This window comes from Phoca vitulina, unplaced genomic scaffold (genome assembly GCF_004348235.1).
Source record: "Phoca vitulina isolate PV1807 unplaced genomic scaffold, GSC_HSeal_1.0 scaffold19, whole genome shotgun sequence".
In the NCBI taxonomy this organism is placed as follows: Eukaryota; Metazoa; Chordata; class Mammalia; order Carnivora; family Phocidae; genus Phoca; species Phoca vitulina.
In genome coordinates this window covers 25,718,579-25,735,877 of record NW_022589722.1, presented here as the reverse complement: position 1 = coordinate 25,735,877, position 17,299 = coordinate 25,718,579, and the positions used below count along the sequence as shown (strand labels likewise).

At 49.7% G+C, this 17,299-nt stretch overlaps 1 protein-coding gene across 1 annotated transcript in view; it reads right to left on the bottom strand.

The window, feature by feature from the left end:
• TAB1 (TGF-beta activated kinase 1 (MAP3K7) binding protein 1) overlaps window positions 1-17,016 on the bottom strand; it is a 31,801-nt gene extending 14,785 nt beyond the window's left edge. The window contains exons 1-3 of the mRNA XM_032416328.1: window positions 16,943-17,016; window positions 3,240-3,376; window positions 2,718-2,871 (exon numbers count right to left, since the gene is read on the bottom strand). Coding sequence (XP_032272219.1) covers window positions 2,718-2,871; window positions 3,240-3,376; window positions 16,943-16,975 — 324 coding nt within the window. The 5' untranslated portion in view covers window positions 16,976-17,016. The remainder of the gene's footprint in view (window positions 1-2,717; window positions 2,872-3,239; window positions 3,377-16,942) is intronic.
• Window positions 17,017-17,299: the final 283 nt, after the last annotated feature.

Here is a 17,299-nt window from a genome sequence, read left to right as displayed (position 1 = left end):
TGCAACACAGAGGTGGGGCTATTGTCCCACATAAAATTCAAGGGCCTTAACTGGTCCTGTAAAGGCTGGGAAATTCCACTCGAGGTTAAACACCAACTGTGAACTATTCAGCCTCCCACCACACTAGGGCAAGCCCGCCACGCCTTGTGTCTCCTCACACTTCGGAGGCAACACACACCACACTCTCCTCCATTCTCGATCCAGGCACCAGCAAAGCAGGGAGAAGCTCCACAGCGAGCTCGAGCTTGAAAGCCTGCTGGCTCGGGGCACCTGGGTGGCTCAGGCAGTTAAACGTCTGCCTTCGGCTCAGGTCATGATCCCGGGGTCCTGGGATCGAGCCCCACGTCGGGCTCCCTGCTCGGCAGGAGCCTGCTTCTCCCTCTCCCTCTGCCGCTCCCCCTGCTTGTGCTCGCTCTCTCTCTGTCTCTCGCTCTCTTGGTCAAATAAAGGAAATAAAATCTTAAAAAAAAAAAAAAAAAGCAAGCAAGCCCGCTGGCTCAAAAGTCAACTCATCAAGCCCACTCCCTTGTTCCCTCGGCTCCTTCTTCCAGGTGGCCTAGGCGTCCTGGGGACGACGGACTAACCACGGCCCCTCCTGGCTGCCTGTGGGCTTCAGGCCAAGACGGCTGCACGCCCTCAGAACCTCGGATTCTGGCTCCTTCATGGGCTGTTAGCAACCGAGGCCCTCACGGACTGGGGCTGCCCTACTCACTTTCCTCATGATATCAGAGATCAGGGACGGCTCCCGGCAGTGGCTCAACACCGCTACGGAGGGCAATTTGCCACAGCGGAAAGGGTCCGTTGGGGAACGGGCTAAACTCAGCAGGGCAGGTCTTTCCCAACTGCAGGAGGATGCGGCTTCCGCGCTCCTCAGCCACCTGCCCACGGACCTTGGGGAAGCGGTGACAGAGCCACCACTGCCTGAGGCCCCGGCGAGCTGGGACAGCGAAGGGGGTCCGTGCACCTCATGGATGGCAGCACCCCCGACTGTGGCATGGCGGGGTCGGCTCGGCCTGCTCAGGACAAATGGCTGCACCGTGCACGGCTGCCCACGACAAGCCTCTCGTCCATAGTTTTACTGACTCACGGGCAGCTGCTCACAGGCTGGCGGTCTGGTCAGGCCAATGGCAGTGGGGTGACTTTCACAGGCAAGGCCGACCCATCTGGGCTGTTCCAGTTTGGAGGGCACCAGGGTGACGAAGGTCACCCGCACTCGAGCACACACAAACGCTAGCACACCAGGGGCCGTCTCTAACCTCCAGGTGGATTCCCTTGCCTGAATCCCAGTCACCACATATTTGGGGCTCCCAAGCACAACCCTCCACTCTGAGGACAACTCCACCAGCTCTCCGACCCTCTGCTCCACTGTTCCATACTCCTTCTTCCCTGGCTTAATGGGCCCCTCTGGTCCGCTATCCCTTCCAGTCTTGGGGGAGCTGTGACCACAAGGGCCTGAGCTCCAGAAGGGGCATTGTGCCCCTGCAGTGCTTGCAAAATGCACTGTTTTGAATTGCAAATTATGCTCCCAAACCAAAGGCCGGAAACTGCCATTCTTTGGGCCTGTGAGGGGACAAACCTCTTAGCTGCTGGCCAGTTGAATTCACTGGGCCACTTCCTCCATCGGTGGGCACGACTCACTGCACTGTTACAAGTGTGGTACGGGACCGGCTTATGGCCCGTACACCCACCTGGAACACCTCTGTGGGGCAGCAGTCTTTCTAAGTGCAACCTACCCCCGGCAAGGCCTCCTGACGCCATGACTCAGATCCTCAGATCCAGGATCTCCTGTTACTGTCCATGTAACATAGCACTGGGCTCTCCAACAGGGCCTCCATGAACTTTCACCTCGATCACAGGCCTCTGGCATTGCTGAATGCCACAGTGGGCTTTTAGAATCTTTGCTCCTTAGGACGCCACCTGGCTCAGTCAGAAGAGCATGTGACTCTTGATCATGGGGTTGTAAGTTCGAGCCTCACGCCCCACGTTGGGTGTAGAGATTACTTAAAAAAAAAAATAAAATCGGGGCGCCTGGGTGGCTCAGTTGTTGGGCGTCTGCCTTCAGCTCGGGTCATGATCCCAGGGTCCTGGGATCGAGCCCCACCATCGGGCTCCCTGCTCAGCGGGAAGCCTGCTTCTCCTCCCACTCCCCTTGCTTATGTTCCCTCTCTCGTTGTGTGCCTCTCTCTGTCAAATAAATAAATAAAATCTTTTAAAATAAATAAATAAATAAATAAAATAAAATCTTTTGGGGCGCCTGGGTGGCTCAATCAGTTAAACATCTGCCCTTGGCTCAGGTCATGATCTCAGGGTCCTGGGATTGAGTCCCGCACTGGACTCTCTGCTCAGCAGGGAGTCTGTTTCTCCCTCTCCCTCTGTGCCCTCTCTCTCAAATAAATAAATAAAATCTTTAAAAATAAATAAAATAAAATCTTTAAATAAATAAAATAAAATAAAAATAAGATCCTTGCTCCTTAAGTTACAGGGCAGTAAATAGCTCCTAAACTTCCTCACTGCCCGGGGCCCTTACCACTTTAAATTCTAGGCCCCACAGCCATCACGCTCCTCACACCCTGCCACCGGGAAAGGCTCCCAGAGCGGGTTCCTCTGCAGGAGAAGGAGCCGGCAGCATCTTCAGACCAAGCCTAGCTAACCTAGCACTTTGCAGTTGCCAGGCTGAGCTCCCGGGGGACCCGCTCAGCCAGGCCGAGCATCATTACCTGCAGCAGCACGCGCCGCACGTCCGCCTCGGTGTGCTCGGCGCTGAGCTGGCCCAGCAGGAGCTCGGCAGACAGCCGCTGGGCCACGAAGCTGGTCACTCGGTTGCCATCATAGCCATTGAAGACCCCGTACAGGAAGCAGTTGTTCTCACTCCTGCCAGAGAGAGGGGGAGCAGCTTGAGACTGGGGGCTTACAGACGAGTGACACCAGTTCCCCAAGTGGAGGGGAGGAGGGCCAGGATTGTGGGAGACCAAAGACACAGCAGCGGTGGCTTCAGCTGCCCACCTGAGTCTCCCCACATTGACCTTCCTTCCCCGCGGGCATGGCCTTCTGGGACACTTCCCGCCCCCACGGTAGCAGGCCCTGGCTGGGTGTGAGGTCCAGCTGTGCAAGGGCCAGCAGCAGGTGCCACCTCCCACATCTCAGTGGCAAGCCCCATTTGAGAGAGGTGTAAAACTGTGGCTTTTTCTTGCCCACAAACCTGCTTCCAATGCCCAGGGGGACACTGCCGGCATGCTCACCTGAACTTGAGCCAGCTGTCCTCCGGTGGGTGGCTTTCGGTGCCCTTGCCATCGGCAGAGTAGCTGCGGTTGGAGGCCGAACCAACGCCAGAGAGGTGGCAGAGCGGCAGGTCATCTGTCCAGCTTGGTTGCTGTTCCTGAGAAGGACACCAGGAGACCGAGAAGTGTCACCTTCTCCCCCAGGACAGAGCCCTCACCTTCTTCCCCAACAAAAACTAGTAGCCCCAGAGCCCCGTGGACAAGGTTCCACTTCCTCCTGGAAAACAATGCTTGTACGAACAAACACCTACAGAAGGGTCTGCATGTTTTTATGGGTAGTCCACAATGTCTTTCTCCAGGAAACGTAGAAAAGCCTAGAGCTCCCAAATTCAAGGCCCAGCAGTGGTTTCCAAGCATGAGCTGGGTTACAAAACATGAGTGAGACACACGGGTGCAGCAAACTCTTGGTAGAAAGCTCTTTGGTAGCTCCCCACCTCTCGCCGCTGTGGCTCTTACACCAGCCCCTCGGGCACTGGTTCTAACTGGAGGTCTCCAGGCCCAGCCCCCAGAGTGGCTGATTCTGGTGGGGCCCCGGATACCAGCAACAGCAGATCCTCCAGGTGACTGATTCAGGCGGCCCGGATGGCACTGGAGAAACGGCCTTTGCGAGCAAGCCTCCGTCATGCCGCATGCCGCTGGGGCCTCTGCCCCTGCTCCCTGCTCTGCTCCGGTGACCTCTTCCATCTGTTCCGTGCCACATCCTTCTCCACCAATACAAGGCCCCCAGCACCGCACTCTTTTCCCTCTGCACGAACAGACTCCTTATCCTTGTCTAGCAATTCTCCATGCCTTCGGGACTCTGGCTCAGCAGTCACCGCCTCCAGGAAGTCTTCCTTCAGGAAGACCACCCCACCCCCAGCCAGGGCTTGACTGACAGCCCTCCCATGCACTCCTACTACACCCAGCTCCCTCACTCCGGCCTGCCTCTGTCTGACTGCCATTCTACCCCATGGATCTCAAACCAGACTGTTCAGTATCATCACCATGGAGCTTAGAACCTTACACATGTGCAGGCGCACACACACAGCTGTCCAGGCCTGGCCCAAACACAGATTCTGAACTGCCTAAATCTCCTCGCAGTTCATTCGGAGCGTCTGCATCTTTTAAGCCCCAGAAACAACTCTGACACAGGGCCCAGGTGCAATCCACTGCTTCTCACTGAGAGCCTCCCCAGAGCCGCCCCTACCCAAGTGTCAGCCCAGTTCACAGGGGCATTCCCAGGACCCCCGGGCTGAACTACAGGAAACCGAAACAACTGGGAGAATCAAAAGTCACCTGCAAGGAGGACAAAGTTTGCATCGGATGCTGTACTGAAATATTAAACAGGCATGGCCATTGTGCGCGATTGCTCGCAAGGTAGCAGAGCCTTCTAAGAAGGCTGTGAAACCACTTCGATGGGCTTTTGCAGTCAGGTATGCAAAAGGCCTGTGGTTAGCTTGTGACCCTTGTGTCACCCCTTTGTAGCCACACCCTCCCCTAGCCCTGTGCTAGGCCACTACGTTGTCTTCTCAGTAACATCTTTGGTGAGGGGCACCTGGGTGGCTCAGTCGTTAAGCGTCTGCCTTCAGCTCAGGTCATGATCCCAGGGTCCTGGGATCGAGCCCCGCATCGGGCTCCCTGCTCGGCAGGAAGCCTGCTTCTCCCTCTCCCACTCCCCCTGCTTGTGTTCCCTCTCTGGCTGTCTGTCAAATAAATAAATAAAATCTTAAAAAAAAAAATATCTTCGGTGAAATTAGGCAGTACATGACTTTTTTTCTTTTTATTGTGAGAAAACACATATAGCAAAATTCACCATCTTAACCGTTTTTAAGGGTATAGTTCAGGGGTACTAAATATTCAGTGTTGTGCAGCCAGCCCCACCATCCATCCCCATGGCTCTTTCCATCTTGTAAAACTGAAACTCTGTCCCCATTGAACACTAACTCCCCCTCCCCAGCCCCTGGCACCCACCACTCCGCTCCAGGTCTCGAAGGGCATAACCTTTTGAGATGGGCTCCTCTCACTCAGCACCATGCCTCAAAGCTACCCGCCACAAGTTGCTGTGGCAGCAAGTTTGTCCCTTCATCACAGAGTTTTCCATCAGATGGATGCAGAAGCCCATCCGCTCATCCACTCAAGGGCATCTGGGCTGTTTCCAGTTTGGGGCAATTATGGAGAGCCGGTATGAACAGTCATGGGCAGGTTTTCATGTGAACATGACCTTTCACATCTCTAGAGGAGGGATGAGATGGCTGTCTAATTTTGTAAGAAATTGCCAACTGTTTCCCAAAGTGGTGTACCATTTGCGCTCCTGCCAATAAATGCACAAGGAGAGTTCCAGGGGCTCCGCATCCTCACCACTGTAGGGTCTCCTTTGTTAAATGGAGACATTCCAGGAAGTAGGTAGTGCTAGCTCATCAGGGCTTTGATCTGCATTTCCCTGGTGGCTAATAATGGTGTTAAGCATCTTTTCATGTGCTTCTTTGCCATCGCCACATCTTTGATGAAGTGTCTGTTTTAAGTCTTATGCCCATTTTTTTTTCTTATGTCCATTTTTTAATTGGGTTGTTTTTTCACCTGTCGAGTTCTGAGAGCTCTTTATGTTTTTTGGATAAAGTCCTTTGTTGGACATGTGATTTGCAAATATTTTTTCCCAGTCCGTACCTTGTTATTTCTTTTTTTTTTTTTTTTGCAAGATTTATTTACTCTGAGAGAGAGAGAGAACAAGCAGGGGAGGGGCAGAGGGAGAGAATCTTTTAAGCAGACTCCCCACTGAGTGGGGAGCCCGACTCAGGGCTCGATCCCACAACCCATGAGATCATGACCTGAGCTGAAACCAAGAGTCAGAGCTTAACCGACCGAGCCACCCAGGTGCCCCTGTAGCTTGTTATTTTATTTGCTTTTTGGTATCTTTTGCAGGCCAAGAGTTTTTAGTTTTGATGAAATCCATTTTATCAGGTTTTTCTCTCACAGTGCATGCTTTCGTGTTCTGACAACTGTCTGCCTGGCCCCAGCCACAGAGACCTAAGTTTTTCTTCTGATAGTTTCACAGTTTCACATTTAGACCTGTGATCCATTTGGGGTTAATCTCTGTATAAGGCAGGAAGTTTAGGTCTAAGGTTTTTTTTTGTTTCACATATGGATATCCAATTGTTCCAACACCATTTGTTGAAAAGACTGCCCTTTCTCCATTAAATTATCTCTGCACCTCTTTCAAAAAAAATTAACTGGCCGTCCTTGTGTGGGTCTATCTCTGTCCTCCACTCTGTTCCATGGATCCATGTGTCCATCCCTCCACCAATTCCATGCTCTTGATTACCATAGCTTTATAAATCTATATTTAAAATCTCTATTATCAAATCTACATTTTATTTATAATCTATATTATACAATTGGGTAGTGGGTTGCCTCTAACTTCATTCTTTTTCAAAATTATTTCAGTCATCCTAGTTCCTTTGCTTTCTCTATAAATTTTAAAATTAGCTTGTCTGTATCTACAAGAAAATCTTGCTGGGATTTTGACTGGAACTGTTTACAGATCAATTTGAGATCTGACATCTTCACCGTGCTGAATCTTGCAATTCATCAACATGGTGTGTCTTTAATCTTACTTACGTCTTTTTTTTTTTTTTTAAGATTTTATTTATTTATCTGACAGAGAGAGAGACAGCGAGAGAGGGAACACAAGCAGGGGGACTGGGAGAGGGAGAAGCAGGCTTCCCACCGAGCAGAGCGCCCGATGTGGGGCCCAATCCCAGGACCCTGGGATCATGACCTGAGCCGACGGCAGACGGTTAATGACTGAGCCACCCAGGTGCCCCTAATCTTACTTACTTCTTTATAAGACTTATTCACAAGATGTCACCACAAGGTCTGAAAAACCACTAATGCCTATTAGTAGCCTTCGAAAACAGAAAATGTGACCGAAACCTAGCCGTGGAAAAGAAACAGCAACAAGAGCTGAAATTCTGCTCAGCTTCTGAGGACACCAGGTATGTAGGGCATGTGTTTCCTCTCTCGCTGTGTCTGCCAAATAAATAAATAAAATCTTAAAAAAAAAAAAAGATTTTATTTATTTATTTGAGAGAGAGAGTGAGCGAGAGAGAGAGAGAGCACATGAGCAGCAGGCAGAGGGAGAGGGAGAAGCAGGCTCCCCGCTAAGCAAGGAGCCTGATGTAGGGTTCGATACCAGGACCCTGGGATCATGACCTGAGCTGAAGGCAGACGCTCAACGGACTGAGCCACGCAGGCGCCCCTCTAGCTGGAATCCTGACCTGTCTCATTTGAAAGCAGTATAAATGTCTCTCTTAATATAAATGCGAACTACCTTAATTAAGTCTTTGGAATTCACATGACATTATGCAATTAGAGTACATTCAACTAATACAAACACGTATTCAATAAACATTTACTGGGCATTTACAAAAGGCTGGCATTATTCTAGGTGCTGGAGCCACAGCGCAGAAAACGACTGAGGGTCCTTGTCTGAAGCCTCCTTTCTAGTCAAAGAGAAACCTCAAACATGTAATACTATAAATAAAGCTATTTCAGACAGGGATATGTGCCATATAATATATATAATTAGGGTAAGGGGACAGACAGTGATGGTGAGGGCTCTTTTAGATGAAATGGTCAGAAGAGGCGACCTCTGAGCCAGACCCAAATGATTATGGAGCAGTGACCATTTCAGAAAAGTGGAAAGGAGCCTTCTAGGCAGAGGAAAACAGCATGTGCAAAGACCCTGAAGTGGAAAAGTAAGTGTGTGAGGTTTAAGGAGGTCCAAGAAGGCCAGCGTGACCTCTGCAGTAACCAGAGGGGAAAGTGGCTTGCTACGGTGTTCATACATGTGTGCCTGGGTGGGAACAGGGTAAGGCTTTCCATGCCACTGAAAAGAGTTCACTGCCAAGGAATTAATTATTTTTCAATGAACTGCTTTGTGCCAATTATCCCTTAGGTCTTAGATCTGATTAATGTACCACCATTGTCAGAGACCTCACAAAGGCAACCTGGCAAATAAGTTTCTAAAAGAAGTTCTTTTTTCTAGGGTCTGTCTCTTGCCTCCAACTCAAATGAGATTAAGCATGACATTAAGCACAAAAGCATCTCCCTAGTCAGGTGTGTCCCACGTCCTCCTCCTGAAAAGATGGGTCAAGAGACCAATATTCAGCACCCCAAAGTATCACAGCTATTTTAAAGCACTGCAGAAGGGGCACCTGGGTGGCTCAGTCGGTTACGCGGTTAAGGGTCCTGGGATCGAGCCCCGCATCGGGCTCCCTGCTCAGTGGAGAGCCTGCTTCTCCCTCTCCCTCTACTGCTCCCCCTGCTTGTGTGCTCTCTCTCTGTCAAATAAATAAATAAATCTTTTAAAATAAAGCACAGCAACAGATGTTTACACTTTCTAAAGTATAGAAAGTGATTAACTTAATCACTGTCTGTGATTAAAGATGAGATTAAGATGGATTGAACTTGTCCTCGAATAGAAGATGAACAATACAAATGTGTCGTCCTGGATGCAAAACCTGCATCGGCGCTGCAACCGTGGTGCTTCCTCTGCCATTCCCTACCTCCCACAAGGGACAGGGACAGGCTTCCAGGGACTCGAATCTTTCCAACAAATTCATACTTTCCAGCAAAAAATAAATATTACCCAAGCAACTTATGGGCCCACTTGACATTGAGATAGGCTACAAAAAACACTAAGGAAAGAGTCTTTTACAAGGAAGGAAGGAAACAAACCGGAACAGATGACCGAGGAACTGGCCGCGTCCGCATTTCAGGGCACAGGGACAACTCATCTGAAAGCATTTCCCGATGGCGCCCATGACATTGCTACCAGGAGTGATGCTGCCCGGACCGCTGCAGCCACACTCAGCTCGTGTGGGAAGAGCAAGCCCTCCCAAATCCGAAAAACTATATGACAGTGGTCAATCTACTTACAACCATCTTGTTCTTCCATATTTATGACTAGTGTCTGGCCACCTCTACAATGGTAAGCGCTCTTTTTGAAATCTGATTTTCATAATGTTGAGCTAGCAATATTTTGGAAATATAGTTGACTCTTGAACAACGCTGGGGTTGGGGCACCAACCTCCTGCACAGTCTAAAGTCCACATGCAACTTCTGACTCCCCAAAAACTTAACTATTGACATAGGCTACTGGTGACTGGAAGCCTTACCAATAACATAAACAATTAATTGACATGTTTTGTATGTCATATGTATTATATAACGAATTCTTACAATAAAGTTAGCTAGAAAAAGGAAAATATTAAGAAAATCATAAGGAGGGGCGCCTGGGTGGCTCAGTCGTTAAGCGTCTGCCTTCAGCTCAGGTCATGATCCCAGCGTCCTGGGATCGAGCCCCGCATCGGGCTCCCTGCTCAGCAGGGGGCCTGCTTCTCCCTCTCCCACTCCCCCTGTTTGTGTTCCCTCTCTCTCTGTGTTTCTGTCAAATAAATAAATAAAATCTTAAAAAAAAAAAAAGAAAGAAAATCATAAGGAATGGGGCCCCTGGGTGGCACAGTCGGTTAAGCATCCGACTCTTGGTTTCGGCTCAGATCATGATCTCAGGGTCCTGGGATCAAGCCCTGTGTTGGGCTCCATGCTCAGTGTGGAGTCTGCTCAAAATTCTCTTTCTGCTCTCCCTCTGCCCCTCCCTCCATACACCTGCTCACGCACTCGCTCCCTCTCTCTTGAATAAATAAATCTTAAAAAAAAGAGAAAATTCTGAAGAAAACAACATACACAATACAGTACTGTATTCATAGAAAAAATCTGCATATGAGTAAATCTGCACAGTTCAAACCCATGTTGTTCAAGGGTCAACTGTATAATATTTGATTAACTAGCAACTGGTTTTCAGATCAACAGGTATGGACTCCAGTGCTGTTTATTTAAGGACAGTCTCTGTCCATTGCCAATAGTAACACTCAAGAAAACAGTAGTCGATGGATAGTTAACATGCCATTATATGTACTTCAGTCGGCACTAATGCCAGCATCTTAGTGGGGAAACACCAGAGGCATTCTCATTAAGATCAGAAACACAGCAAGGATGCCCACCTTCTCCATTACCGAACATTGAACTAGAGATGTCAACCCACACAATTAGGTAAGAGAAAAGAAGCTGAGCTTAAGAATTGGAGAAGTACAATTATCTCTATTTGCAGTTGACAGGATAGTAAACCTCAAGAATTAATGTTAAAATTAACTCAAATAAATCGGTAGGGTGGTAGGATAGAAAAATCAAGACACAAAAACCAAGAGTCTTTATACACTTAAAGAAAAGATCGGCATCCAGCCTCCACATGAAAATCCCCACTTGCTGTCAACTAAAATCACAAAGTCTTTGTCCTCTGAGGTTCTCTCCAGTCAGTCTCCCCCAACCACACTCCCATAGAAGATTTCTTTAAACCTAAATTTACATTAGCTGGATTATATCTTAATGCTTTCATCTCAGCCTTCCAGCCTGTTGACATAATTTTGAATCTTACCCTTTGAAGATTAACAATCTCACTCAGCTGTCTGTCTTGGGCAGCTAAGGCCTTCTCTACAGTGTTCCAAATGGTTTCTAAAAAACTGTGACCAGAACAAACAAGCGTGGGAAGCTAACCTACTTCTGGCAGGAGGAGTCCACACCAGCACAGGGGGGAAGTAACACCTCTACCAAAGGTTTGCTCTACTTGAAAGGCCAAATGTATTTTGGGGACCTCAAATAAGGAGGCTACTCACCCCACAGGTGCAGCCACAGGAACAGGCACACATTTTAAATCAACTATTTATATACATTAAACTTGCTGAGCAAAGTCCTACTTATTTCACACTGACACTCTTTAAACTTAAAGTTCCTAGCCAATTGGACTTGACTGGCTCTTAAGATAAAGGAGAAATAAGAAAAAATTACCCAAAATCATATTAAAAAGTATCCATGGTGAGATAAGGCCTCCCTCCCCTTTCCTTGTCTTTCCGAGTCCTGTCCACCTCCAAAGGCCCTGCTCAGATCCAACCAGCGCCAGAGGCCCATGTTTCCCAAACCTCAACCAGCTGTTCACTATCTTCAAGGAATTACCCCCTTCATATTTTTTCTTTACACTGCCACATTTTCTTTTACTCAAACGACTTCATTTTGAATGTAAACATTTTCGGTATTATAAGTAGAAAACCAGCATCACTTGCTGTATCTTGAAGATAATAAAAAATGAAAACAAGATTATTAAATTCTAGCTGAACCTACTGCCTGCATTAGACTCTGAGCCAGAGCCCTGTTCTCTCTGTTAAAAAAAAAGCGGGGTTAGGACACCTGGCTGGCTCAGTGGGTGGAGCATGTATGTGACTCTTGATCTCAGGGTTGTGAGTTCAAGCTCCACACTGGGGGTAGAGATTACTTAAAAATAAAATCTTAAAAACAAAAACAGGGAGGAGACTAGCAAGAATCAGAAAGGTGTTAAGGACATACCAGGACCAAACCAAGTCTTTCTCTCTTGATCTCATCAGAGTTTGAAAGAGAGCTGAAAAGCAAATAACCTGTGTGATATATAACAATGAGTTTTATGCCAGCACACACCAAACCCTCTCACTGTACGTGTCCCACACTCTGGGAAAATAACGACCCAAGCCTGCAGGGCCTCTTCCCTGAGAAATCCATCCTAGTGGTTCACGAGACATACTGGTCATTAACCATCTGGTGTTTTGGCAACTTTCATGGTATAGTTTGGTATTGGTTTCTTGGTTTTTGTTCTTTAAGTTTATTCATTTAAGCAATCTCTACACCCAACGTGGGGCTTAAACTCACGACCCTGAAATCAAGAGTCACACGCTCTTCTGACTGAGCCAGCCAGGGGTCCCTGTTTTGTTGTTGTGTTGTTGTTCTTTTATAGCCTAGTACTGTTAATTAGCTACTTATTTTGCTGATTCCAAGACGTGTATTCTCAATCTTTTAATATCTGAAGTTGATGTGTTACACATTAATTAGCAAAGTGTTTTTTCTTAGTAGTATATAAAATAATGACGGGTCCTTATAATTAATGGTGTCTTGGATCCAAAGATATATGGACAATTTCTCATATAGTTATGAGTGCTCCTTCAGTGGGAGGCCCTGCCTAGAATGCAGTCCCCACAGCACCTCAGACGTTCAATGGCAAGTGGCCAGAGAATTCCAGGAGGTTCTGCCCAGGCGGGAGTGGGAGAGTCCTCGGTCTTTCCTGACGTCAGCAATGGCCCCGAAATCGCTCTGACGCTGCTGTGACTGGGTGAGCAGCCATCCTGCTGCCCCAGCTCTCTCGCCTCCATTGGGGATTAGCCACACCAACCCTCCCCCGCTGATTCCACCCCACTGCCAAGTCTCTTGCTTCCTTCCTCCACATTTCTGGAACAATTTTCAGAAAGGTCACGTATTTCCTATTCACACAAGCCACCCCCTTCCTCACCCCTGCACTCACTGATGCATACTTCCTCCCACGCCCACAAATGCCAGGCCTGCCAGCAGCAGTGGCGATGGGCGCCTCAGCACCCGCACCCGGAGCCGAGAAGGGGGTGCCTCGCGCTCACATAGCCTCGTCACAGAGCTGCAGAAATACACTCCACAGTGAGCCTGCACCACTTTCTCTGATGAGTTCCAAATTATTTCTCCGAAATTGAACACAAAATAGGGTAAGCAAGAAGGCTGTTTCAAAATGCCGAATTTGGGGGCGCCTGGGCGGCCAAGTCGGTTGAGTGTCTGCCTTCTTCGGCTCGGGTCATGATCTCAGGGTCCTGGGATCGAGCCCCGCGTGGGGCTCCCTGCTCCGCGGGAAGCTTTCTTCTCCCTCTCCATCTGCCCCTCTCCCCTGCTTTGCTCTCTCTCTCACTCACTCTCTGAAATAAATAAATAAAATCTTAAAAAAAAAAAAAAAAAGCCTAATTTTGACTTGATTGTGTGAGGGAGCTCCCAAAATTCATATTTTGGTATGAAAAGTATTGATAGTGATCCAATTGCAACCTAAGTGGTGAACGGTGTTACAACCTCCGTATGCACATACCCTTTAGCAACCTCATACACATTATGTGACCATGTCACAGAATAACAGTCTATAACAGTCCCCACAGAGATTCATCTCAAACTCCTGGGCAGCAAAAGTGGACAAAGCATGGTTCCAAGTTCAGGCCACAGCTTGAATATCAAATTATAGTATGAAAAGGCTGAGTGTTTTTGTGCTGAAAGCACCCGAATTCCTTGGAGGCAAAAAGGAAGCTCAGAATGAGAGAATAATGCCCCCAGGAAGATGGCTCAGGGTGGGGGTGGGGGGGCAGCTGTTCTTTCTCTCCAAAAAGCTTAAAATACCCAGTGCCTCCCGCCATCTCTGTCCTTCTGAATGACCCCCTTTTCCTTCCCCACTCCTCTGGGACCAGCTCAACTCCTGGCCCCCACCTCTCCCAGCAGGGTTTTCATCAAAGGCTCTCTATGTTTTCATCACAAATATAGTCCTAATACATTCTTAAAGGGGCTACTAATAATTGTGGAGCACTTACTGTGGCTGAAGCAGCTGGGCCACATTCTGACGGCGGATGAGATGGTTGTACGTGATGGCCTCATGGATGGTTTTATTTTAATGGAGGCATTTATTACATATATTAGAAAAAATACAGAGCCAGCACCTGTGATCTTGCAGATGTAGTTGCTCAAGATTTCTAAGTTAAAAAATTTAATTTCAAGTTGATTTTCTTTTTATAATTAAGTACAGAAGAGCATAGGCAACACCAAACTCTTGATTCTCTCAGCCCCAAATGTGTTCCTCTTCCAGAGATCCTAATCTCAGTAAAGGGCACTGCTGTTGTTCCAACTGAAAACCTTGCAGTCCTTCTTGACTCTTCTTCCTCAGTCATGCACCCCACATCTGATCCACCCGCAAATCCTACCAGCTCTTCCTCCAAAATACAGCCCTTCCTAAAAACCACTGAGTTTCACAGCACACAGAATAGAATCCAAAGTCCACGCCAGGGTCCACAAAGGTCCCTTGGACCTTGGCTACCCCCACTCCCCCCAATGCACTCCACTCCAGCCACGCTGGCCTCCTTGGTGCTCCCCAGACACAAAAGCCTTTGCATCCCTATTCCCTCAAGCAGAATACTCCCTCCCAAATCCCCGACTTCATCCCATCAAATGTTGAGAGGTCGTCCCCTACCACTCTAAAACGGCCCCTCCGCCATTCTATGAATCCAGACTGTTCTTCCTCACGGCACCAACTGATGCTACAGATATTTTATTGTTTACAATCTGTATTTACCCATTGTGACTGTCTCCCTTATTAGAACAGAGGCTTCATGAGGAAAGTGTCCCCTGTACCTACCCAGCATCTGCCACATAGCAAGTGCTCAGTGACACCTGAATGCTCAGAACTGAAGGTGGAACTTCATGGCTGGACCGTGACCATGCTGGGTTAGGACAGTAACGTGTTAGTTTATTTAATCCTAACAACACTCCTGGGAGTCCTTTCTGTTGGGAACCAAGGTTCAGGGATGTTAAGTGACTTGCCCAAGTCCATATGGGACTTGTACTTTTTGTTAGGCTGCGAAGGGCCCAAGTTCCCTTGAACACATCAAGCTACCTTCAAAAGCTCTTCTTTTCTTCAAAAGACCTTTTAAGGTACCATGCTGGCTAGGGACCAAAGGTGAAACTCCTCAGTGCTCTGCCATCTGGCCCCAGCACACCCTCCTAGCACCATGTTGTCAGCAAATCCCCATCCCTTCTGCAGGCCTCCACTGTCCCAGTCAAATGAGGCCACCCACGGCCCCTCAACACTGACGACAGAGTGCCTCACGCATTGTGTTAGTGGTCGATGGCTCCTTCCCCCATGCTGCACATGCAGTGAGGGTGCGCACCCACCCTCTTTATCTTTGTATCCCCAGGCCCTGCAACCACAGACTAGGGACCCTCATGACCATCTGCTCAATGCTGATATTTGAGCTGCTCTTACCAGACTCAGGACAGTGGAGAGCAGGTCAGTGAGCTACACACGCTGCCTGGACACTCAGACACCCTGTGGGCAGAGACGTCTGGTCATCCTTAGGGTGGGAGGGGCCTTGTGTGGACATCACTGCCATCCCCTTGCCTTTCGTCATGATGCTATGCGCCTAAAGCTAATTGTCCTGTCTTGAAAAGATTCCATTTCCACCCAGGAACACATTCTGGAGCTAGCAAAGCTTCTGTCTAACCCGAGTCCCCTGGGCTCCATCACTTCCAGAAGAGACGGACGCTGGAAGCCACTCCCCTCAGCAAGCCGAGTCGGCCCACAGCAGTTACCACTTCCAGCATTCACTACAGTCCAGCCTGTACTTCTGGAATTTTTACAATGAGTAAATTTATACAGGGGCCCTGCCCTTTGGAAGCTTACAAAGCAAAGGGCCGGCCCTACCTAACTCGATGACAAGGCTGACCTGCAGAGCACTAGTAAAATAAAAGGGCAGCTAAAGGTGTGGAGGGGAAGAGAGCAATCCCCGCTGGGGAAACCTGGGAATTGCTGTCGTGGAAGAGCAATTTCAGAAGAAAGTCTACACGAAGCTTGTCATCACTATACAGCACTGACGGTCATCCCTGCCTCCAATTCTGATGCTTTAAGGCCCTCGAGGGCAGGAGGGCCAGTGTCTGCTGTATCTTTAAGGCCAAGGCCAAGCCCTGGACATGTCTACAAATGCTTTTTTACAAATATTTATTGAGTGCCTGGCACCTAATGGTGGTAAGTGCTGGCGATACTGTTCATTGTAGATCACAAGTACAGGAGGCACACAAGTGCATAGGCAAGCACAACAGACTGCCCCATCTGGGGAGGACCCAGGGGTCCCACACCCTACACTGGCAGGTCAGAACAGGCTCACGGCGCCAAGATGTGTGCGCATCCATGTGCACGTGTGTCAGGAGGATGCAGAGGCTGTAAGACACCAGCGACAAACCCATGAGGGTCCAGACTAGGGGGTAAGAGTGAGTGAGTCTCAGGACAATCCTCCTACTGCCTGCTCTCACCTTAGAGTCAAGGAAACTGAGGCACAGTGCGTTAGAGCCGGGACGAGAACCCGGGCCGCCACTCCGGTCACGCCTTCCGTAGCGCCAAGAGGTTAACAGGGCTTCTGGAATCAGACTGCCTGACGTTAATCCTGACTCTGCCACTTACTAGCTGTGTGGCCTCGGGCAAATGACCACCCCTCCGTGCCTCAGTTTCTCACCCGTCCAACAGGAATAATTGTAGACCCTACCTCCCGGGGCTGTTATATAAATTAAGCTTACAACGTAAGGCAATTGGCAGAAAACCTGGGAGATGACAAGCGGCTGCCGCGGCTGTCACTGTTATTATGCCACGGCCGCTCGCTGCCCGGGGTGGCCTCACCACCCCGGCCAGCTCCGCCGCAGCGCGCCACCTTCCCTTCCGGCTCCAGGACGCTCCCCACTCTCGACGCGCCCTTGACGCTCGGGGTCGCTGGACCGCGAATCCCAGCCCCCGACGACCGGGCGGCAGCGCGCACGCGCGGACCTCGCGCGGTCGCACGCGCCCCCGGCCTCGGGAGTGAGGGGGGCCGGCCCGGGAGAGGGGAGGGCGGCGGCCACACCTCGCCAGGGAGAAGGAGGCGGCCCAACGGCGGAGAGGGAGCCGCGCCTGCACCCGACAGGCCCCCCTCGGGCTCCCAACCCCCAGCCCGGAGAGCGGGTCGGTTCCTCACACTCTGCAGCAGGCTCCTCCTCTGCGCCGCCATCTTGGAGGGACCCCCCGCGGGTGCGCCCGCCTCCCAGCAGAGCAGGCGAGAAGGGCGGCTAGAGCGGTCTGAAGCCGGCCGGGAGGTTCAGGCGCCAGGGAGCGCGCATACAGCGCCACCCCACGGCCAAAGTGGGATGGGGGCCGTAGAGGAGTGTTGCGCAGGCGCTGTCTTCCGCAGTTTTCTCTGGTGGGAGGAAAAGGGAGGGCCTCCCTAAATGATTGCTTCTCGCTCATTTTATTTGCGCATTTTCTCCAGGATGCTTTTCAGGTGGGGCTCCTAAGACACCGGATTTGTGTTCTTTATGGACACTTTGGGCGTGGG